Source organism: Microtus oregoni, unplaced genomic scaffold, assembly GCF_018167655.1.
Source record: "Microtus oregoni isolate MIOR12 unplaced genomic scaffold, Mior012 000025F_ref0000491, whole genome shotgun sequence".
NCBI lineage: Eukaryota > Metazoa > Chordata > Mammalia > Rodentia > Cricetidae > Microtus > Microtus oregoni.
The window spans coordinates 26,689,240-26,714,418 of record NW_024543084.1 but is presented as its reverse complement, the minus strand read 5'-3'; the positions used below and the strand labels follow the sequence as shown (position 1 = coordinate 26,714,418).

Sequence of the window (25,179 nt, the reverse complement as noted above, 5' to 3'; positions counted from 1 at the left end):
AAAGGCTGCCAAACACTGATTACATTTGTAAGGTGTCTCTCCAGTATGTACTTTTTTATGTATGTGGAGACTACCTTGATGTGCAAAGGTTTTCCCACATTGATTACATTGATAAGGTTTTTCTCCAGTATGTTTTCTTTTATGAATTTGAAGCTGACCATTACTTGTAAAAGCTTTGCCACATTGATGACATTTGTAGGGTTTCTCTCCAGTATGTCTTCTTGTATGTATTTGGAGATTAGTTTGCTGTGCAAAGGCTTTACCACATTGATTACATTTGTAGGGTTTCTCTCCAGTATGCGTTCTTTTATGTACTTGAAGATGATTGTGACGTGAATATGCTTTACCACATTGATCACATTCATAGGGTTTCTCTCTAGTATGTGTTCTTTTATGAATACGGAGATAACTCTGATGTGCAAAAGTTTTACCACATTCATGACATTCATAGGCTTTCACTCCAGTATGGGTTATTTCATGTATTCGGAGATTACATTGCTCTGAAAAGACTTTACCACACTGATTACATCTGTAGGGCTTCTCTCCAGTATGTGTTCTTCTATGTATTTGAAGATGACTGTGACGTGCATAGGCTTTGCCACATTGATTACATTTGTACGGTTTCTCTCCAGTATGTGTTCTTGTATGGATCTGAAGATTACAATGTTGTGCAAAGGCTTTACCACAATGATTACATTCATAAGGTTTCTCTCCAGTATGTGTCCTTTTATGTTTCCGAAGAAGACCATGACTTACAAAGGCTTTATCACATTGATTACATTCATAAGGTTTCTCTCCAGTATGTGTCCTTTTATGTATTCGAAGACTACTACGGTGTGTAAAAACTTTACCACATTGATTACATTCACAGGATTTCTCTCGAGTATGAATTCCTTCACGCCTTTGAAGATGCCTGTGATAGGCGAAGTGAGTATATTCAGAGGGTTTTTCTCCAGTATGACTTCCTGTGTACCTGCAAAGACAAGTGGTACATGTAAAAGCTTTACCACATTCATTACACTGATGAATCTTTACATATTTATGAATTAATTTTACAATTTGATCTAAATGTAAAAAGGGATAAGATCTTAGGGTTATACACATGGTATTCCCTTTTGTTAAGGGTTGTTTATTTTGGGTCTTTGAAAATACCTATGATGACAAGACCCTTTATTACATGGCTCACATTTATAGCATCTTATTTCTATATGACATTTTTCACATATTTGAAGAGAAATGAAAGAACTCCAAGCTTTATCATATTGCTGTATTCAAAAATTTCCTATAGGTAAATGATAGTACATTTCCAAAGTGAACCATGACAAACAGAAATATCTATACATTCCAATACTCATAGGGCTTTTCTGCAGTGTGAGTTTGTTGATGTATTACCAATGAAGTTGGAAAACAAATATTAATTGTAAACTTGTATCACATTCTACAAGTCTACTCAACAAGAAGACTACTACATATCTTCTAATTGTCGAGAGAGAGAGAGAGAGAGAGAGAGAGAGAGAGAGAGAAATACACTGCCTCTTTCCATAATCCTGTGTTCAAAATGCTTGTACCCAAAGTGACATATCAGAGGAAGAACAACAAATAAAAGGTTTCCACATTGCATTTACACAGATTGCTGTTCTGTTCCTCATAGACAGGAATTAAGGTTTTCCCCAGCAACCTTCTTAGTCTCATAAACACCCTCTCTCATTAAACTTAGCAAAATCACTACAAATATATGAGTAACACTAGCTTTACTGGGGACTATTTGCTTATCAGAAGGTTTTGGACAGATCCTTATCACCTATTCAATGTGTATAACTTTTGCAATATCTGAGTGCTGTGAAACTAGAAGAGTTTGTAGTTCTACATCCTAGCTCTTATGGTATTTTGATTCAAACGGTCATATCAGTTAAGGCATTGTTTCCTTGTCTTCTTTCTTAGAGGAATGTCTTGCAAAGACGGATCAACTACCTGACAATGAGATATATGGATTTGTGAGAATTTAATAATCGATACACTTTAAGATGTGCTTGTTTACACTGTTGCTTTTCTTCAAAACTTCAGGACTCATTTAAATTTCATATGCATATTTGTATCGGCTTACACATGAAAATTACCTTCCATGTCTTCTAGAAGTTTGACAATGTTCTTCAATATTATGGTTTTCCCAATTGTAGCCTAAAATATACAACCAGAAAATGTGTCATATATTTTTGGAAATTGTACAAAATTCAGGTTACTAACTTCAGTGCACCTTAAAACTGTTTGGTTGGAGTCAGATGGTGGTGGTACACACCTTTAATCCCAGCACTTAAGAGGCAGAGGCAGGCGGATCTCTGTGAGTTCGAGGCCAGTCTGATCTACAAGAGCTAGTTCCAGGACAGGTTGGAAGCATCACCCCAGCTGCTGACACCCCTATATCCAAAGAGTCTGGATTGCTTGAGTGGGGCTTTGATGGGGGAGAGTCTTCTGTTTTGTGTTAATTTCATTGGTTAAATAAAGAGACTGCCTTGGCCCTTTAATAGGACATAAAATTAGGTAGGCAGAGTAAACAGAACAGAGTGCTGGGAGAAAGAAGCTGAGTCAAGGAGTCGCCATGATTCTCCTACCGGACACAGAAGCAGGTTAAGATCTCCCCTGGTAAGACACCTTGTGGTGTTACAGAGATATTAGAAATGAGTTAGATCGATATGTAAGAGCTAGCCAATAACAGGCTGGAACTAATGAGCCAGGCAGTGTTTAAAAGAATACAGTTTCTGTGTAATTATTTCGGGTGTAAAGCTAGACGTGCGGGCGGCCGGGTACCAGGAATGTAGCCTGCCGTTTATTATTTCAACAGAGTGGCGCCCGACATGATGGACTAAATCCACTTAAAAACCTGAGAAGGCTTAAAAATAAGGGAGAGAGTTTAACACAGATTTTTGCTGTTTGTTGGTGGTGTGCTGTAGAGAGATTTCCTGATTCGGCAACAGCAGCAGAAAAAATGCTGTGTCATTTTAAAGCGCAGCTTCTTGGGGCTGCGCTGCCAGCGTGAACTCTGGCTTTAAAGCATTTCAATGGCTTTTATGGGACTGGATGTTTGTGTTCCCGCTTGGGATTGGAAGGAGAGTGCTCAGTGCTCCCTGCCTGCACCTGGGCAGACTGCAGAATCAGGCTTAGGCAGGTGGAAGAGCATGGTGGATTCCTGCCGCCATACAGAGACGTGTTTTCAGACTGCGCAGTGCTCTGCATGTCAGATTTGGCTGTAACTTGGATAAAAAGAGTTTCTGTGCTGCATGCTCAGTCTCAGAATTAAACTGCTGAGTGCAGTTTCAATGTGGACTTGCTGTGTGCCTGGAACTGTGTGTAGCTCAGGGGCACCAAATGGCTCTGAGGCAGGAGTAGCTCTGCTCCACCATGCTGAACTGTTCTGGTTTCATCCAGGAACTACCATAATTACCGTAATAATGGCGCAGTTAAGGTTTCGACTGGGCAGGACACAGGCGGTACCGTATTACCTGTACATGGTGCAACTTCAGTTTTTAAGAAGTGCTTAACATTTTAAGAAATGCTTCTGGATAGTAAAAAAATTACAGATTCACAATAAAACAGATTTCAGACATAAAAGACCACTAAAAGAATCACAATGTTGGATGAGTGTACGTAGGCTTGAGAGAGAGAAAAAAAAATAGACTAAAGTTAATGCCCATAAAAAAGGGTAAAGTCTTTAAAGAGACAGAGTACAGATAGTTATAGATTAAAAGAAATAAAGAAAAATAAGCCACGTAAAAATGGCAAATTCACAGAGAGTCTGGATTATGTACATTGTGTTTTCTTTAAAATTTTTGACTGTGAAGGAGCTAAGTACAGAGAGACATTTCATTACATGGGCTGCCAAGCTAAACCAGAATGGATATAAGGGTATTACGATTTCAAATTTGGGTCTAAGGATATGATGCTTTGGAGAGGGTCTTCTTTTGTTTTCACAGAGGACCAGACCCTGTGGATTGACTCTATCCCAATATGGTATGATAGACCACGACCTCCAGAAAAGTTGCTGTGAACACCCTCAAAAAATTACTTCACTCAACTGCCAACTGAGATAAACCTGGCACACAGGTTACACCCTAAATGATCTGATAAACAGTGCCCCATTCAGCAGGAAGCAGTTTGGAGAGAAAAAACTGTGCCCATGTTCCCAAAATATTGTTTATAAATGTTCTTTTACATTTAAAGGGGGAAATGATATAGGTATGAATAATTTGCATTGGTATGGATTTTAAGGTCAATTTTGTTATATGTATATGTATTTCTGATCTTGAATAAGGTGTTGTGATTGTGTAGTTCATTTTTAAAATGTAATGTATAATTAGGAAATATAGGTTGTTGATGGATAATCATAAATAATAGTCAAGTTTGTAGTCATGTTACTTAGATTTTCTAGATATATAGAGATATATTTCAGATAGGCATTCTTCATATCTCTCAAAGACTGCAGAATATGGCATTTAAAATATTTTAATAACTTAGGACTTTTCATGACAATGAGACATGTCTGCTCCTGGTGGCACCAATCTACTTCGAGAGGAAGATGGGCATTGAAGAGGATCCTTATGGAGTTTGATAGCCATTTGGGCAAGAAACTGCTCTTGCCTGGACTGTTGCATAAAATGGACACAGAGAACCCGCAGAGAGAGAACTGCTGAACTTGCCTAAAGGTGAGATGGTCTTTTGGGGTTCATGATTCATGAAAGAGTCTGCGAGACAGTCTGCAGGACACAGCAGATAGTGACTGAACTGTCTTTGAAATTTTCTGATTCGTGGAAATGTCTGCTAGATACTATGGGCCTGAAGGCTGAAGATGGATGCCCCAACGGTATAGAGGAACTTTGGGTGACTGTACAGGCAGCAAGATGTCTCTGTCATTTCTAAAGCTTTGGATTTCTTGTTTGCTTAGGTAATATTATATCCTTCTGGAGTCTTTGATGGAGTTGAAGAATGGTTAGTTATAGTTATAGTTTTCCTTGGTTATGATAAAAGATAAAGTAGATATAAATATTGTAACTATAATTCTTGCTTGATATATGTTTTGTTATATGTAATCTTACTATGTTAAAGTGAAAGCCTTTCTTTTTTGTTTAAACAAAAAAAGGGGAAATGATGGGGGAGAGTCTTCTGTTTTGTGTTAATTTCATTGGTTAAATAAAGAGACTGCCTTGGCCCTTTAATAGGACATAAAATTAGGTAGGCAGAGTAAACAGAACAGAATGCTGGGAGAAAGAAGCTGAGTCAAGGAGTCGCCATGATTCTCCTACCGGACACAGAAGCAGGTTAAGATCTTCCCTGGTAAGACACCTCGTGGTGTTACAGAGATATTAGAAATGAGTTAGATCGATATGTAAGAGCTAGCCAATAACAGGCTGGAACTAATGGGCCAGGCAGTGTTTAAAAGAATACAGTTTCTGTGTAATTATTTCGGGGCATAAGCTAGCCGGGTGGCGGGACACAGCCCAGCCCGCCGCTCTTATTACAACAGGGCTTCATCTTAGCCCCTAGCATCCATTTTGGACCATCTAGGTAGAAAGTTCCATTTCAAGTCCCATCCTCTGGGAGTTACAGAAAGCCACCAAACAGTGACTCCTCTGCAGGAAGGGTCAAGACCAGTCCCACAAGCTATTTAAACTGCACCTGCCTCCCCCTATCTGAGAATGAGTGGTCCTCTAGGTTCTCTGTTCCCTTCTTTGTGTTTTTCCAGGAGTGCTGGCATCCATTTAACCTGGGCCTTTTCTAATTCGGTTTGATTTGGTCTGATTTAAATTATTGTGTCGGTGGAGAGGTTTCTTGGGCCAAAAAATCTTTACAAAAACCATGCCTAATTTATTCACCTCATTCTTCCTTTCTCAATTGAAATTATAGAAGAATATCAATAACCAATAAACAGTTGTCCCCTTATTTTAAAACATGAAGTAAAATTTAGTCTTACCTATAGCAGCAAGGTTCCAGTAGGTCTCCAGCATCACATCTTTGTAGAGATTCTTCTGGGAGGGATCCAGCAAAGCCCACTCTTTCAGAGTGAAGTCGACATGCACATCATCATAGGTCACTGCATTCTAAAATATCCCACGCATGTGTACAACAGAAAACATGATACTGACAGCATTTTAATGTATACTTCTTTGACAATATATTTGTATAATTCTGGTACTTCCCACAGTTATTCCATGACTGAAGTTCTAATGTAATCACCAAGCCACTTTAGAAGGAAACTTAATAGGAAGTTTACCTCTGTCATTTCTTCACCCTTTGAATGGGATATAGCCTTGAAAGAGAAATGCCAACTAACAGAAATAAAAAGAGACAAGCAAACAGATCAATGGTACTGAGTACCATCAGAGAAACTGTATGACCAATTACTAACTACAAAAAAAGATGGGAAAGCTTGGTGTATTGACTCATGCCTTTAATACCAGCACTCAGGAGGCAGATGCAAGTGTATGTCATTGAGGTGGATGTCAGTCTGGTCTATGTCGTAAATCTAGGACAGTCAGAATTACATACTAATAAGCTCTGTCTCCCCTTCAAAAATCAATCAAACAAAAAGGCAAAAAGAACTCAGGGGTTTTCACTGACATTCCTACAAAGAGTTATACATTCACTTCAGCTGTATTCATCTTCCAGAAGCCTGAAGTGCCCCAGGTTAAACTTAACATTAAGATCTAACTATAAGGGAATGCATGTTTCAACAGTTACAAATGAATAGATGAAAATATTAGCAACAAAAAGACAATCCTAAGTGGGCATCCTAGGGCAGGAGAGGTGGTTCAGCAGTTAAGAGCTCTTGCTGGTCTTACAGATAGGTGGGTTCAATTGCCAATACTTACACAGGGGCTCAAAAATATATCTCCAAGTTCAGGAGTTCTAAGGCTATCTTCCAACTACTGTCCAGTGCAGGCAAACATGCAGTAAATATCCATCCATACCGGCAAAAGGCTCATTCATTCAAATAATTCAAAACAAACACAAAAGGTAAGAATGTCACACACCTGCGATCCAATGCCTCAGAAGGCTCAGGCAGTATTAATGTCGTGAATACTGCCATCCTGGGAAAGAGAATGATACCCTCTAACAAATTTCAAAATTCAAGATGTGTGTGAAGCTCAGCACAAAAGCATACACTTGACATATACAAAAACCTACATATACAAAAACAAAACAAAACAAAAAAACAGGTATGTTGGACCCCCTCTAATCCCAGCACACAGGAGTTAGTCATTTGGACCTCCGAGTTGAGGCCAGCCTGGTCTATAGAGCTACTTTCAGGACGCCCAGGGCTACACAGAGAAACCTTGCCTTCAAAAACAAAAATAAAAACAACATTTTTTGGAAAAAAAAAACATATTAGGCTAGCAAAATGGCTTACCACTGAATAGCATTTGCTTCAACTGTATCTTATATGATTTAGTTATACCATCTATAAGAGTGGTGAAGTCATGAGAGCAGGACACAAAGAGCAGGAAATGGGCTGTGGCTAGACATGCAAATCCCATCCCCAATGAGGAATTTCATCGAGAAAGGCCCCTCCTACTAAAGGTTCCAAAGGACCCCAAATAAAGCCACCAAAGAGAGACAAGTATTCAAATACATCATTGTATTTGGGAGGTTTTCATCCAATTGACCACAGGCTGACGCAGGTCACTGCTGACTCATTATCATCCTATGATGAAAATGTATTTAATCTAACTTCGACTACTGTCATAGTCTACAACATCCCCTACACTGTTCAAATGTTCACAGTCTCTTCTGATACTCAAGACAATCTCTTATAATACCAAGAAACAAATCAAACATTTCCAGCACACAAATACACAGAATATATTCCCATGCAGAACGAAGGGACTGTGGCAGACATCCCATGCTTATGCACCGGCTGCATCAGCCAAAACAGGTAGGCAAAACCAGGCAAAGACTTCCTCCTGGACTAGAGGCCACATCCAGCAGAAATCCAGGGAAACTGCTAACCCATGGACTTAGTGGATGGAAACCATGGCTCTGTTCCCGGAACAGTGACTGAGTGTTTCATGGATGGCTTTCCTTGTGGGAAACATCAGAGAAGTTCTCGCAAGCCTTGCAAAGACGGGGGTGACAGAATATTCAGCCTACGCTGTGCTCTTGATAATTGTTTTCTTTCACTTTGTCTGTGATGGGTATGACAATGGCACAGAAGAAACCTCCTATAGAGTTGTAAGGTGGATTTATTAAAAATTTATGACCAGACTGAGAAAATGATTTCTGAAGAAACTCAAATCCCAGGAAAGTTCTTAAAAAGACAAAAATAGAGATAATACAGTTCTTTTAAGCACATAATTGTTCTCAGAAAAAACAGAGTATCCTCTGACTGAGAAAACAGTCCTTGCAAGAATGGATTAGAGAAGTTAATAAGTATACATAAACATGAGGACAAGAAACTTATCTCTATAGGTACCAGAAGCTCAGGCAGTCAGAAAACAGGAGAGGTTGGCCAAGAGTCAACTAGCTCTTGTGCCAACAAATTTAATCTCCTTATTCTGGCTGTGCTTATACAGGAGAGAACTATGGACACTGCCGGAGTAGAGTCAGAGAAAAACTTGTAAAGCTCATTGCATTGGCTGCCAGCTAGATATTTAAAATACAACATGCTAACCACGATGACCATTGAGATGTGCTTAACTATGACGTCATATGATTAAACCTCTGCCTAACCAAAAAAAGAGTGTGATAAAGAAACCTGTGATAAAACTTCAGATTATCTAGATTCTTGGAATGAATTTAAGGACATGAAAATGAAATTGTACACTTTGTGACTTTCAAGTGAAACAAATACAGAGTGGATCAAGCTATTTGGGGTAAATCTCCTAAAGAGCAAAATTGGTACTCATATCTTCCATTATGCCAATGTCACATCTCTGTCCTTAGGACCCTCGAATCTGCGAGAAGGTGACCCTAGAACCTCCTTCACTCTTTCAATACTCCCCAACACTATCCCCATTCCCACTCCATTCCTCGTTGCTGTATCCTAGCCCCAACTTGAGCAGAGATGCTCTGCTCAAACAAAAGACACATTAGCTACCAGAAGTCCAGGCAGACCACCTGCCATGGACCCGCCCCCACACTATCCCTAGTCCCTCCTCCCCTCCTTGCCTTTTCTCAGCCAACAGTCTGGGAGGAGACTCCCTGCTGGTATAGAGGCCATACTTGCCGCCAGTTTTCAAGCTCCCAACCTAGGAGGGGGAACCTCTATTCAACCATAGGATACACAGACCAGAAGATCAGAGAGCAAATATAAACTAAGGAACAAAACACCAATCCAAAGATAAACTGAGAAATAGGAGCATAGAACCATAATCACCCCAAACCGAGATACCTAGATGCCAGCTTAAGAACACAGTAACTTCCAGGAGGATCTATATATGTTTTTCTTTGGGTTCACCTTATTACTTAGCTTTTCTAGGATCGTAAACTATAGGCTCGATGTCCTTTGTTTATGGCAAGAATCCACTAATGAATGAGTACATACCATATTCGTATTTTTGGGTCTGGGCTATCTCACTCAGGATAGTGTTTTCTATTTCTATCCATTTGCATGCAAAATTCAAGATGTCATTGTTTTTTGTTGTTGTTGTTGTTGTTGTTGTTTTTTGTTGTTTTTTACCGCTGAGTAGTACTCTAATGTGTAGATGTGCCACACTTTCTTTATCCATTCTTCCATTGAGGCAGGCATCTAGGTTGTTTCTAGGTTCTGGCTATTACAAATAATGCTGCTATGAACATAGAAAATTGGAAGCAGACAAGATCACCAGGCAAAAGTTGGGAGCATGGGGGTGGGGTGGGGTGAGGGAAGGGGAGAGGGGGAGAGAGAAGGGAGAAGGGGAGGGTTGGGGAGAGCTTGGGGGAATGGGATGGTTGAGATGGAGGAAGGATGGATATGGGAGCAAGGAAGAAGATATCTTAATTAAGGGAGCCATTTTGGGGTTGGCAACAGGCTTGGCTCTAGAGGGGTTCCCCGGTGTCCACGGAGATGTCCCCAGCTAGGACCCTGGGCAGTGGAGGAGAGGATGCCTGAACTGGCCTTGTCCCATAGCCACACTGATGACTATCTTGAATATCACCATAGAACCTTCGTCTGGAGGGAGATAAACACAGAGACCCACATCAGATCACTGGACTGAGCTCCCAAGGTCCAGCTGAAGAGCAGAAGGAGGGAGAATATGAGCAAGGAAGTCAGGACCACAAGGGGTTGGTCTACCCACTGAGACAGTGTGCCTGAGCTAATGGGAGCTCACCAAATCCAGCTGGACTGGGACTGAACGAGCATGGGATCAAACTGGACTACTGGACTCTCTGAATGTGGCTGACAATGGGGGCTGACTGAGAAGCCAATGATAATGGCACTGGGATTTGTCTCTACTGCATGTACTGGCTTTTGGGGATCCTAGTCTATTGGATGCACACCTTCCTAAGCCTGGTTGGAGTGGGGAGGATCTTGGACTTCCCACAGGGTACCCTGCCCTGTCTTAGGACTGGAGGGAGGGGAAGGTGAGTGGGGGAACGGGAGGGAAATGGGAGGAGGGGAGGAAGTAGAAATTTTGAATGGTATTATTTATAAAGCAATAAAAAATAACAAAATAAAACAAAACAAAAAGAATCCAGTCAACAACAACCATGGCAATGTCACCACCTGAGCCCAGTTATCCTATTACAGCAAGCCCCAAACATTCCAAAACAGCTGACGCATAAAGAAAAGATCTTAAAACAACTTTATAAAGAGTGTATAGGTCCTTATAAAGGAAGGGGATAAATCCTTTAAAGAAATTTAAATTTAAATTAAAGCTCTTTGGCCTCGGCGGCAGAAGCAAGATGGCGAAAGGAACGTCATCCTTCGGAAAGCGTCGGAACAAGACGCACACGTTGTGCCGCTGCTGTGGCTCTAAGGCCTACCACCTTCAGAAGTCTACCTGTGGCAAATGCGGCTACCCTGCCAAGCACCAGAGAAAGTATAACTGGAGTGCCAAGGCTAAGAGACGAAACACTACCAGGACTGGGCAGATGAGGCACCTAAAAATTGTCTACCGAAGATTCAGACATGGATTCCGTGAAGGGACAACCCCTAAACCCAAGAGGGCAGCTGTTGCAGCATCCAGTTCATCTTGAGGATTTCAATCTGTCATAAAATAAATGTTCTAGTTTCCAAAATGAAAAAAAAAATTAAATAAAGTAAAATACTGGAGAAAATGAGTAAATCCCTGAAAGAATGCTAAAAAAAAAAAACCAAGCAGTTGAAGGAAATGAATAAATCTGTTCAAGACCTGAAAATGGAAATAGAAGCAATTAAAAAAGCACAAAATGAAGGAATTTTGGTAATAAAAAAAATCTAGGTAAGCGGACAGGAACCACAGAGGCAAGTGTCAACAGAATACAAGACACAGAAGAGAGAATTTCTGGCAATGGAGATATAAAAAATGGATATATCGGTCAAAGAAAATGCTAAACCTAAAAAATTCCTGAAGCATAACATCAAGGGAATCTGAAACACTATAAAAACCTAGTATAAAATCTAGGATTAGAAGAAGAAACATCCCAGTTTTTAGGCCCAGAATTTTTGTTGTTGTTGTTGTTTTGTTTTTTTTTTTTTTGAGAAAAGGTTTCTCTGTGTAAGAGCCCTAGCTGTCCTGGAACTAGCTCTTGTAGACTAGGCTGGCCTTGAACTCACAAAGATCCACCTGCCTCTCTCTGCCTTCCAAATGCTGGGTGGGATTAAAGGTGTGTGCCACCACTGCCCAGCTCAGAAAATATTTTCAAAATAATCATAGTTAAAATTTTTCCTAACCTAAAAAAAGGATACCAGGAGGACACAGCCCACAGAACCAGCTAAAACCAGAGCTCATAGGGGCTCACACAAACTGAAGCAGCAATCATGGAGCCTGCATGGTTCTGTGCCAGGTCCCCCTAGATATCAGTTATGGTGGTGTAGCTTGGTGTTTTTGTAGTACTCCTAACAGTGGGAGGAGGGGATATCTCTGGCTCTTTTGCCTGCTCCTGGGACCCTGTACCTAATACTGGATTGCCTTATCCAGACTTGATATGAGGGTTTGTGTCTAGTCTTATTGTAACTTGTTATGCCATGTTTGGTTGATATCCCTGGGAGATCTGCTCTTTTCCAAAGGGAAAATGAGGCAGAGGAGAGCAGGGGAGGGTACTCGAAGGAATAGGGAGAGGGGAAACTGTAGTCAGGATGTGTTGTATGACAGAAGAACAAATTTTATTAAAAAGAAAAGAAAGGAATGTGGACACAGAGAAAATTGGACCAAGGCAACACTAAAACTCAACAGGACAAACAACAAATCCTTTAGTTCTGCCTCACACAGGAGGGGTTTTATTCTCAAAAGACTATCCCTGCAACTTTTCATACATGTCTCTCCTTTGTTACTTCCACTCCCTGTATAGAACTCTCCATGGCAGATGCCTCATAGTTTGGGCATCTCATTATCCTATCATCTGAAAATACAACATAGGTTTCATATTCATGGCTTCATGCAATGAACTCTCACAGTCTCCTCACTGGGTTTACAACTCTGACAAACAGATAGGTGCAACAGTGATGAACTGAAACCAGAGAGAAAGACTCCAAGACCCTTACAGTTTGCATCTTTCAAGAAAGGTATTTCCAGAACAAGTATAACATGGTAATCTGCTGGTATTAGGGCACCTGTACTGGCCTGCCCTTGCGGCTCTGACAGGCTATGTCCTCAGCTGTAGAGCACCTCCTGTGCACATTCACTACCTCTCTCTTTCTTTCTCTGTCTATTCCTCTCTCTGTGTGTGTGTCTCTCTCTCTGCTTCTCCCCTCCCTCTCCCCGCCCCGCGCCTCTCTCTTCTGCTGTTCCTGTCCTCAAAGGCTGTTCTCCCTGCTTCCCATTCCTCTTTTTACCTTTCCCTTTCACCTGCATCTGAGCTCTGTTGCATGGCATCTTTCTTTCTCACACTGCTTTTTAAAAATTTTTTAAAATTACAACATGATCTCCCAAATTTGGCTTCTAAGTTGTGATGGATCTTACCACATTTGGACCAGATTTGCAACAGATTCTGTATGAAGTTGCTTCCTAGGGCTATGAATCACTTTGCTTACTCCTTCCATAAATTAAAAGTTTAGCTGAATGGAGTCTTCTCCTTAAGGCATCTTGATAGGCTTCCACTATCTAGAAAGGGCCTTCTCTTTAATGGTGACAATCCTCCTTGAAAGTTCCCCCTGTTTCACCACTGGACAGCCATCTGAAACTACCTAGTGCTGTTCAAAAACACAGGGTTCATTTCTTTCAGCCCCACTTGTTTTGCTGTAACCTGAATGAATAATTACTAATAACCATCCTGCTGAAGCAATATTCTGTCTAAGAAATCAGTCTCTTACTTTTTAATTCTGCCTAACTCAATTTCTCAAGGAAAGAAGCAAGTAAAGATTTAGGGCCAAAATATACAAATGACGTCTAGCTAAATTTTTTGTGGAGTCTTTTTCCCACTGAAACCCATGACCTCGATCTCCATTGTCTGCATTACTCTCAACACTTACACTTCCATTTCCTACATAAGAAGCTGATTATGCTCTATGTATAGTTTTCTATGACTTTTGCCATCTAAAATTCTAATATCTCAACATTCCTACAAAAGTCATCAATCTCAGGTCTTTGGTAACAACAAAATCACTTTTTGATGTGCCTCATCTGTCTCATTTTCTTGCTGCAATTAAATCCTCTGACCAAAAACATCTCAGGTAATTAATGTGTTTACTTGGCCAATTCTGCCAGATCAGATTCCATTATTGTGGGAATTTAAGATAGAAACTCAAGTTAGCAATGAAAGGCAAACAACATGGGTAAACTTTTTTTTTCCTGGCTTTCTCTCTTGTGTGGTCACTGCCTCATGTTCAGCTAGCTCTCTTATCCAGCCCAGGCCACTTGCTTAGGGATATGCTACCCTCAGTGGAGGAGCCTTCCTACATCAATCACAAATCAATACATTTTCCTATAGACGCTGTTACTAGCAATTCTTATCTGAGACTGTCAACAATTGATGTTGCCTCAGAAGACTCTAGGCTACATCATAGTGACAGGTGAAGCTACTTACGACAAAGCTAAAATAATATATAAAAAGGCTTTAAAAACTCAAAACCAATGTATAAGCCATATCAATCACTAAAACAGTCAAAACCCAAACATGAAAATATCAACAACTGGAAAACACAGACATGCCTAGAAATGAGGACAGCCAAGCCTCTAAGATAAAGAAAACTAAAACTATCACTTTATAGAAAGTTCCAAAACCAACAAATTCAAACGTTTAATATAGTAAACTTTCTGAATACAGAAATTGGTGAAGGTCCATCATTTTCCAGAGAAACAACAATATGTTAAGATGGTAATAAAGCTAACAACTAGATGGCACCACTGGGGGAAAAATGAGACCTAAAGAAACATCTACATTTATATATATATATATATATATATATCATGGTCCCTTCAACAAGAATGACAAGATTCTAATCACAAGTCAAGCTCTAAGGAATCACTGGCCAGAGCTCATCCTTGAACTCTTACTCTCCCGTCTGCCAATAACAGCGAAGGGGTCAGATGAAGAGAACATGGATTTGTATGAAAGCACACTAGGAATTAGTCATACTTTCCTCTCAGGCTGAACATCTGAAAACCAGAAAAATAACAGTATTTTAGGGAAGGTCGCACCATTTTGTCCAGATCTATATTGGCTGAAGTAGTTTAAGTACAGTAATTTGGCTTCACGATAGGGTCAGTCCCTTTTCCAGATTCTTGGTTTTTCTCATCTGTGTACCCAAGAAATGGCCAGTCACATTACTTACTGAACATATAAGGTTGATTATGTGACTTCACCTTGGTAATATCATATCAACTAGAGCCAATGAAGGAAATCTTTTACTTTCCTTCCTGCACCTCCCTTTCTGCACGGTCACTAACTACACCAGCTTCAGAGATGGTCAGTGAATGCAATTCATCCACAGGTTCCTCTTACTTCTAAATCCCCCCAAAAAAACCCAGAGAGAGATTGGAGGACCCTCATTAACTGGTCTGTTTTTCCGTCTTTCTTTCTGTCAAGGCCCAGCCTGGAAGGAGTTGCAGGACTGTCTTCCCAGCACTGGGCAGCAGAGCAGGATTAGCTGTGTTCAGAACAATTCTCAACCACAGTGAGGCAAGCCTAAGCTACAGGAGACACTGCTCGAAACAGAATAGTCCAGAGCACTTGAGAAATAGGAATGAAATCCTTACTGATCAGCAACAATGGAGAGCTGAGGCGAATAAATACTAGAGCAGCAATGTTCTTTAGAGAAAATGAGTTTAAATGATGTCAATAATTGACTTGGCTAAATGATAGTTTATTTAAGACTTAAAAAACAATTGTATTGACATTACGAAGGAGTAGGCCCTACCCAAGTAGCGGGAATGTCATTAATGAGAGATTGACGATCTTGCTCATATGCAAATGTTGGCTGCTGGGATCTATAACACAGAATAACAATCAATGGTCTGTGTCTCACACCTCTGAGTTGACTTAACTGTGTCAAGCAGGATTGAACACATGTGCATAGAAGAGTTCCCTAATTGAAAATTCAATATTCATTGAATCAAACTTACCTTCCCAAACTGTACACCCACCAATCTAATCAATCTTTATTCACGTGACATGAATTAATACATGCTGGGAAATACAAAATCACGGCCAGGTCACAATCAGATTCTTTTTCATAAGGGGACTCAAACAGCTGATTGCCTACCCTGTTTACCCCATGCAGTGCACACGATAAACTATTCCTCCTATTCTGGTCGGAAGGCAGAAATCATGCTCCACATGCGAACCATTTCTTGTGACTGCAACGGACAGTCGACTACATGACTCAAATGGACAGTTTTACAACTCTGAGGTGATACAGTCATTAAGAAATTTTAGAGGTCTGATATAGAGAACAAGGTCACTGACCTAGAGAGCAACAGACTGTGATCAAGACCATCTGAATGAATGCATGAAAATGTGTCTCAGAAACATTTTTTTCTAAAAGGTCTGGCTGCTGCTTGTCTTAGGACTGTGGCATCACTGCAGAGAATTCCATTCTTTTCTAACCTCTATTTTTATTTTAGTTATATGGGTGCTTTGCCTGCAGTTACCTTGTGCACAATATCGACAGAGACCAGGGGAAGGTGGCAGATGCCCTGAACGGGAGTTATAGAAAAGGGTTAGCTACTATTTGGGCTCTGGGAATGGAACCTCCCCTCCCTGGAACAACACCCAGTGTTCAACTGTTGAGCCATCTCTCTAGCCCCTGTTCCTTTATTTAAAATTTATTTCTTTACATTTTAATTAAAATATATTACATCACTTTCCCCCTTTATTCCTCCCTTCATCCCTTCTCAAATACTTCCCAACTTCGTCCATGTTAAGAATGTATGATTATAAATGCTAAAATAAATTAATATAACCGGCTGAGTTTACCATTGATGGTTTTGTGTATTTTGTTTGAGATCTGACCATGTAGTATTCTATAAACAATTAGGGAGCCCATTCCTGAGTGATATCAGAGAGTGAAAACAGCCCCACTGGTCAGCCTTACTACCAGGCAGTTGTAGCACTAGCCACACTAGTTGTAACAGAAACCAGGCGGTGCACGCCTTTAATCCCAGAACTAAAGAGGATTATAAAACGGGAGGCAGCTCTCGGTCTGTCTCAGTCTGAGATTCCTGGAGACAGGACTGCCATTTCAGACTGAGGTTGAGGTAAGAGCCAGTGGCTGGCTGCTTTGATTTTCAGATCTTCAGGTTGATTGAACCCCAATTTCTCTCTCTGAGTTCTTATTAATTGTGCTTCATTCGGCACCTCTCATCTGGAGGAGAATTCCACTTTTCAATCAGCCCCAAATTTTGAATCCCTGGCTAGGCTGTCTTGGAGAGGAAACATTATAAAGAACAGAAAACTTGAAATGGAAAATACCTTAGCAGTTAGGAGCACTAAAGAGTCTTCCAAAGCACACCGCTTCCATTCCCAAAAGATATGGATCTGACACCATCTCCTGGCCTCCCTGGCTACTGGACATAAATGAGATACAAGGATATGCCTGTAGGCAAAATCCCCACAAACATAAACCAGCAACTAGATTCTTTCTGTGATACTAATGCTACTAAGGAGGGGGAGACAAACAGCACCACGAAACTGAACTTTTAAGCTGGGCGTAGTAGTGCATCCTTAAAACACCAGAACTCTGGACACAAAGGCAGGAAGATCACTGTAAGCTTTAAAGCCTGTGCTACACAGCACACACACACACACACACACACACACACATACATACACACACACACAAACATACATACACACACACACACACACGGGAAGGGGAGAATGGAGAGGGAGAGAGAGGAAAAGAAGGATAAAATGGAATAATATACAGGAAAAGGAGGGTTGGGAAATCAGTATGATATTTCTTTAACTCATTTCAGGTGTCTGCCACTGGTGCCCATACAATAATGCTCAAAAGTGAGTATTTCCAAGCACGGTAGCACATGCCATTAATGCCAGTCATTGGGAGGCAAAGGAAGGCTGCTATCCATGAATTTGAGGCCATAAGCATGGGACTTAAAGTTAGGATAAACTCCTCAGTGGTTTCTGTAGTTGGAAGGGGTGAGTATTCTGCGTTTTGATCTTCCACAGAACACTACCTTTCTATTGCTGGGATAAAACACACAATGTCCAAAGCAATTTATAAAAGAAAGAATTAAATTGGGCTTACAATTCCATAGGTTAGAGTCCATGATGGTCCATTAAACATATGACAGAAGGACAAGCTGAGAGCTCAGACCGTGAGCCTCAAGCAGGAGGTAGAGAGCACACTGGGCATGTCAGAGAATTCTGAAGCCTCCAAGCACACCACCATGACACAGGCCATCCCTCTACTCCTTCCCACGTAGTTCCACCAACTGGAAACAAGGGTTTGAGCTCGAGTCTACAGGAGCCATTTTGAGCTAACCAACTCCTGTTCCTTCAAGGCTTAGCGACAACACTTAGTACTTTGTACATGACCACACTACTTCCTTGAAGTGACACTGTTATGTTTCCAACATAAATGGTAAGAATAAACATTCCTATTCCACAGAGAAAGAATCAAAGCAAATGAGGAATGAACATACAAAAGCAAGACCAAAATCCAACAAGACAAACATCAAATACTATAGCTCTCTATTGAGCATCTTGAGATCAAGATGAAATTGCCTGGACTGCAAAGGGCTTAGGTATTCCAGCTCCTCCAGTTTTAACAGCCTCAGAACACCTCTTTTTAAGATCAGCTCACTAGGTTTCTGCAGCTTTCTCAAAGGATGTGCATGGTATTCTATTTCACTTTATTGAAAGTGGCTTAGAGGGGCTGAAGAGATTGCTCAGTGATTAAGAGCACTGCCTGTTCTTCCTACCATCCCAGGTTCCATTCCTAGCATCCACGTGACAGCTCACAATTGTCTGTAAGGACAATTTCACAGGCACCATAAAGCTAAATAATTAGGTACAAGCTGATACCTGGCACTGATATCACTGATTATACGGATGGGAGTTTTGTCTATGAGTCCTAACACTTAGGTTCAGAAATTAGTGACACAACAATACACTTCTGTTCTACAAGGGGACATGAGAGTTGTCTGAGTTATTGTTCTCCTTGCAGCAACAAAATAGTTAACAATACGTGATACAAGGAATACAAGTTATATTACCGCTTATATATAGCTCCAGGGGAAAATATTCCAATATGCTGGGAAGGCATTGAAAACAGTGTTGGGAGTCTAGCTGTCGAGGGTATTTCACATATAAACTGAGAAGTAAATATCAGTGATAACGATCTAGTAACACAGATTAGAGTAACTCAAAATCCATGTTCCCATACAATAACAGTCTCAGAAAGTTTTTTTCCATCTACAGTAAGAGGACTAGGAAGTTTAGGAATCAAGGCATTTAAAATGTATTGAAGAAGAGAAGGCTTATGATGGAGATGGAGCATCTCTTTGCAAACAACTGAAAAGCTACAATGTGGGTGGGAAGGGTGAAAAAGTCTCTGGCTCACTTTAAGGAAAAAGATTAACAGTGCACCAAGAAGGTAGACTTACACAGTGAGGTAGAGAGAGTCCTACTGTGGTATCAGTGGCTGAGAACCTGTTTCCTGTATTCCAGAGGTAAAAAGGAGGTAGGGCATGCTGGTGTGTTCCGACCTATAAGGCCATTTTGAATGTACTTCTGTGCTTCAATCAATTTCAAGTCAATTTCTGATCAATACTAAGCTCATGGTAACCCCATTGTCCTTCTCTGTTCCTACTAGTATCAGGGTGGAACCAATGCTACCACTCATCTGAATCAGGACATAGTGTGTTATGTCAAAGTTGGAAATCCTTCTTATACACTTCAGATAGAACCTCATGACAATGTTAGTCTGTCCATGGGTGAACGTTAAGGTAGAATGGTAATGGGGACTGAGATCCCCTTACAAGTTCTATGGACTTCAGGAAGAGATTACTTACAATGTCACCAGAAGATTCAGAGTTTCCTTTCTGTTCCATTTCCTTAACTCATCTATAAATGGTCATGCTAGTAGATCAAGCTGCTCTATATTAGTGGCAGCTGAACCATTTCTCTTCTGCTTCAGAAAGCACATCTAAGTAATGATTTTGTACCAAGTATACTTTAAGTACTTGTTTACTCATGGTGGACAGAATGTTTTAGAGAATAGGAAGGCTCTTTCCCTTCACTTACTAAGCTCACATTGTATTCAATAGCAATATTATACCCATTTGTATTTTAAAAGGGGAGGCTTATTTCCATGGCAAGGATCTCCAATGCAATGCTGAATAAATGGAGTAGCTGTCTGTCCCACTCAAACATTAGAAAGAATCCCCATTTTGACATCAGGAGTCAGTACCATTTTCTAGGAGAAGTCACCTTTAAGAATGTTTTATTTGTTATGACTTCTTTGTACATTATTTGGACATTTTACAGCATGCTCAAGTTTTTCCTCAATTTTGAAATGATCTTCATGTTAAGAGAATACTAATGTTGACAATCCCATTTATCTAAAGTTCTTACCCAGTTGTAGTCTATCGTCTTTACCAAAAACTATTATGTCTACAACTTTATATGCTTTCTCATCTTTTGGTGGCTGACTTTCTGTCTGTCTGGTCAAACCAGTCAGCTCAACAAGCTAGTACAATCACACGCAGCATAACTAAAAAGTGCTAGAGAGCACTAAGGAAATTATATGTTAGTCACACAGAAGAGACTCAAACTTCATGTCAGGGATCACTATTAAAAGTGTACTTCAGTAGGAGGATTGCACATGTCTATGAATTGATATCCACGTTCTCTCCACTTTTAACAATGAAAACCGGAGTCAGATATCAAGTGTGAACACCAAAAGATCAGAGAAGCAGAGCAACAGCCACAGTCACTTCTTCCCTCTGTGAAATCTCAGAGGGAAATGGGGAGATCTTGTCTCTCTCCACCTCCCTAGTGCTGGGATTAAAGGCATGAGATCCCAAGTGTTGGGATCAAAGATGTGAGCCACCACTGCCTGGCCTCTATGGTTAACTAGTGGTTAGGTTCACCCTCTGACCTCCAGGGAAGCTTTGTCGGGATACAAATAATATCACACAACACAGGGCATTTGTCTAGCCTCATTTCTGTTAAGCTGATAAACTGACCCAAAGTAACTTTGGGGGAAAAGCGTTCTTTTGATTCACAATTTTAAGTTACAGTCCATCATTTGCATGGTATAAATGCAGAAAATTGAGAGCCTAATCACATCACATCCACAGCCAAGAATAAAAGGAGAATAAACACATACTTGCTTTCTTCTCTCTTAGACAACCCAGGGCTCAGCCTGTGGTATGGTGGCATGCAGAGTGGGCTTATTATTCTGTATAATCCAGATAATCCACCACAGATCTGCCCATACGCCAACTTAGTCTCCACGATACCTCATTCAAACATTTTTCAAGTAATTTTATGGTGTGTTGAGCTGACAGTTAAAATTAGCCAGCAAATTCTACAACTTGTGACTTAAAACACAATCCAAAGCATCTCTTTCAAATCAGACCTTTCCACCCACATTCCACATGGTCTCATGTTTGCTGTAGAATATTATTTTAAGGTGTCACTTTTGTTTATGCTCTGGAACATCTGTTTAATGATGTAAAGATGTGTTTGATCGAATGAAATTTACTTGTGGTCAGGAGGCTGCATAAGCAACCACCTGGCAGGAAGTTGTAGGGAGGAGCCAGGTGGAGAAGGGATTTTAAGGAGGGGCAAGAAGAAGTGTGAGAACTTCTTGGGAGTAGTGAGGAGGTGAGTTGCTTGCTTGCTATTCAGTATCTCTGAGGAGCAGAATTCTGCCTCAGCCTTTGAAGTCCCTCAGGCTGCAGCTCTAGCAGTCTAAACTGCTGCTGGTAGGGGCAGAGTTGAAGTTGCTAACTAGGATAGCCGTAGCTTAAAAAAAAAAAAAAAAACAGGAACAATTAAAAAGGAAATCAACACATGTTAATTATATCAGAAAGCACTTTCAACTTCTTAAATTCTAGTCTTTAAAAATTCTAACATTTAAAAAGTCTACAGTCACCTAAACTGTGTGTGTGTATGTGTGTGTGTGTGTATATATATATATATATATATATATGAAAGACATCCACTGTTTTCAAAAAAGGGAAGACAAGAAGTACAGCAAATAATCACATTTAAGGAAAGCAAAACCTAACAGCTTCCTGTATCACACTGTAAATTCTGAGAACTTTAATGCTATTCGGGGCTCTCGGAGACTTAGAAAGCTCTGTTTCAGGGCTGCCATCGCCAGCACACACAGCTCTCCTACCATCCCAGCCCCACACCAGCAGCAACCCAAGGGTCCTAAAATCTACCACCCTTGCAGGAGCCCATCATATAAGCGCAGGGCCTCTCCGCAGGTGTTTCAAATCTGTTACCAGGTCAACAACTCTCCAAGAGCCCTTCAATCCGGGATTGACAGGCAAGATACTCAAGCTGAAGAATCCCAGCAAATTCCACACCAGTCTGGATTCTAGACAGATAGCAAACAACGGTAGTCTCTAGTCCTTCAGCCTATTGTATGTTGATTCTACTATTAAGTTGATAATTTGCTGAATTTGAGGAAATGCATGAGGGGGTAGGGAGAGGAAACCCAATAGACAGGAGATCAGAAGGAGATGGGAAATGCCAGGAGACAGGAGAGGACCTGAGTCATGGCCCCCTGGAGATAATTCACTGGGCAGAACCTGATAACTTGTTCCCAGTCATAGAATTACTGTTTGTGCCTCAAACCAACTTGGCTTGCCCTCAGTCAGGTGACAAGGACACTGAGATGTGGGCAGGGAAGAGGCAGAAGGTTATTAGCCCCATTCAGTTGGTGGCTGTCAATCCTCCTCCCCATCCCCTACCAGCACATCCTAAGACTCTGCCACTGTAGAAATGTTGTGAGCTTGAAAGTAAAGGCAACTGGGACTCATCTCCCACTGCTTAGACTGTGGTTTCTATCACAGGGAAGAAGGCATCTTGAGCCTAAGGTGTGGGATTTTACAGAGACTCACAGGATTGCTCTGGAGTCTGTGGAAGACAATGAGTGACATTTGCTTGAGCCCAGCATAGTCCTTCCTGTTCCTGCAGGTGTCTCTGTACCCCATTGTACACTCAGGCCTTAGATGACACTGAGACTCTTAAACTCCTGCCTCTGCCTCCTAAGTTCTGTGATCACAGGGGTGTGACAGCATGCCTGACTTGGGTGACTTGTCATTCAACTTTACTGAGTATCATGAGATGAACATGTGGACACTCAAAAGGAAAATTTTTAAATAAAAAGAATGTTTATAGAAAGTAGCTAACACTGATTGATTCCGCTGTATCCACAGTCAGGAACCAGGCCGTGATAAATGCCACCCAGCATCTGACCCCAGCCCATGAGCCGTGGAACCCTATGGTGGGACGCCTTGCTTAGCCTTGATGCAGGGCAGAGGAGCATGGTCCTGCCTCAGTTTGATATGCCAGACTTTGTTGACATGGGAGTCAACAACCCTTTCTGAAGAGTAGATGGGGGGGGGGGGTTGGAAAAGAGATGAAAGGAGGATATGGGAGGAGAGGAGGGAGGAGAAACTGTGGTATATAAAATAAATGAAAAATTTTAAATAAAAATGACATCAGTAATTGAATTTTTAGAATTATAAAACTAGTTGGAATAACACTAGGCTATACTGACTTTGAAATAGCAGGCACTTCCTTTATAGAGAGAGGGCCATTAGTAACAGACTTTGACTTTGTCTCACTCAAAATGTTAGCTGCTGAGTGCTGTAAGAGACACGGGTTTAAAGCCAGTGTCTCACATCTCTGAGCTGACTTCACTATGTCAACCAGGATTGCACATATCTGTATAAAAGAGCTCACTAACTGGAAAGTGAACACTCGGAAGTTCAAGCTATTCTCCATAAATTGAATAGCCAAAAGTTCTATCTGTCTCCATTCACACTGAAGGATTAGAACACACAGGGGAATTACAGAGAAAGTCACTCACCCTACCCCATCAGGTCTTTCTTAAAGGTAAAATCCGAGGAGACTGCCCTGCGGGGCTACAGATAGGGTTCAAGACCACCTCAATCAACACAGGAAACCTTGACTCAAAACCACTTTTCAAAAAGGCTGGAGATGCAGCTGTTCTGTTTACAGCACAGCAGGACTTAAAGTTCATTGTGACCCAGTAATGGCTCTGGAGCAGCATGTTAGAGGCCTGGTCTTTGCTGAGGGGAGGGGGCTGGCTGGTTGTAAATCAGGGTTGTCTCCTTTGTTATAGGATTAATCTAATGGCTGATTAATCCTGGTGAACAGATATTAACATCCTATCATACTCATCTCTAACAGGCATGGTTAACTACTATTTACTTTTGAGGTATTTGGGAGTTGGCCCTCCCTTAGTTGTCAGGAACCATTTCCCCCCAAAATTATTGCCCTGGGGAGTTGGCAGAGCCTATCCTACACCCAATTATCTGTTAACAGAGAGCTATCTGTTAGCGGAACCCGCCCCACATTCCAACTATCTAGAGAACTAGGTGTGTCAACTTGTGACTTCCTCATGGCCGGCTTGGACCATCTCGCTGCAAGATCCCTTCCTGCCCGGGTCATTCCCCTGCCCCCCAACCCAAATTCCTCATCCAGGGGCTATATAAGCTGCAACCATGTCGCTAATAAACGGAGCCTTCGACAAACCTAGGGACCCTGGAATAACTGACCAGCCAGGCGGGTTACAACCCCTAGCCTAGCTAACCCGCAAGGTGGTCTACACTTAGTCAAATTCTACTTTGCATAACTTAATGTCTCCTAAGAACTGAGAAATCCTTCTACATCACAGTTTAGCAGTGCAGTGCTACTCTACACAGGAGACACCGTTTATAAACTCCACAAAATTAACTCCAGATGGATCCTAAACCTAACTGTTAAATGTTAAAAGTGCAGAACTTCCCCGGGCGATGTTGGCGCAGGCCTTTAATCCTTGGGAGGCAGACGGATCTAGTAAATTCAAGACCAGCCTGGCCTAGAGCTAGTTTCAGGACTTCTAGGTCTGTTACACAGAGAAACCCTGTCTCAAAAAGAAAAGGGGAGTTGGGGTAGAGAAAGTGCAGAACTTCAGGTACATACTAGAGAAATCAGGACTCTCCGGATTTGGCAAACCTGCCTTTCATAAATATAACAGCAGCACTGCAGGCGCCCGCATTTCACAATGTTATTAAGAGGAAATTTCAAAGCATTTCTGCTCCCAATGGTGGGCACAGACGCGGCCCAGAGTTGTTATTCAGGGAGTTGAAAGGACACGGGAGAGGCAGAACCACGCAAGAACACGCCCAACTCTGCCCGCTAGATCCCACCCAGCCAGGGAAGGACCCAACACACCCACACCCGCACCCGCGGCACAGCGCCGACGGCTGAACCCAGTCTGGGGACAGCAGCCCAGCACTCGTCATGACTGGTCACATCTCCCAGTCTGCGGAAGGCAACTCCTAACTCACCATAGTGCAACAGCCCAGCTTGCCTGTGCTCTCAACACACCTCCCCGCAGCAGGATCCATGGCGCAG

General features: G+C 41.4%; 2 protein-coding genes across 2 annotated transcripts; one reads left to right on the top strand and one right to left on the bottom strand.

Moving 5' to 3' along the window:
- Positions 1-129: 129 nt before the first annotated feature.
- LOC121463018 (zinc finger protein 120-like) lies at positions 130-25,179 on the bottom strand (the record flags this gene model as incomplete). Its single annotated transcript, XM_041675047.1, has 4 exons — positions 25,113-25,179; positions 5,963-6,089; positions 2,118-2,178; positions 130-973 (listed from the first exon to the last, which is right to left on the bottom strand). Coding segments are annotated over exons 1-4 (1,092 nt in total), but the record flags the coding sequence as incomplete, so codon positions are not given.
- On the top strand, positions 10,851-11,179 carry LOC121463020 (60S ribosomal protein L37-like). Its single transcript, XM_041675049.1, has one exon. The coding sequence runs from the start codon at positions 10,873-10,875 to the stop codon at positions 11,164-11,166; it is 294 nt and encodes a 97-aa protein (XP_041530983.1). The 5' UTR covers positions 10,851-10,872; the 3' UTR covers positions 11,167-11,179.

Coding starts and splice junctions, on each gene's coding strand:
- LOC121463020 (XM_041675049.1), top strand. CDS start 10,873: ATGGCGAAAGGAACGTCATCCTTCGGAAAGCGTCGGAACAAGACGCAC.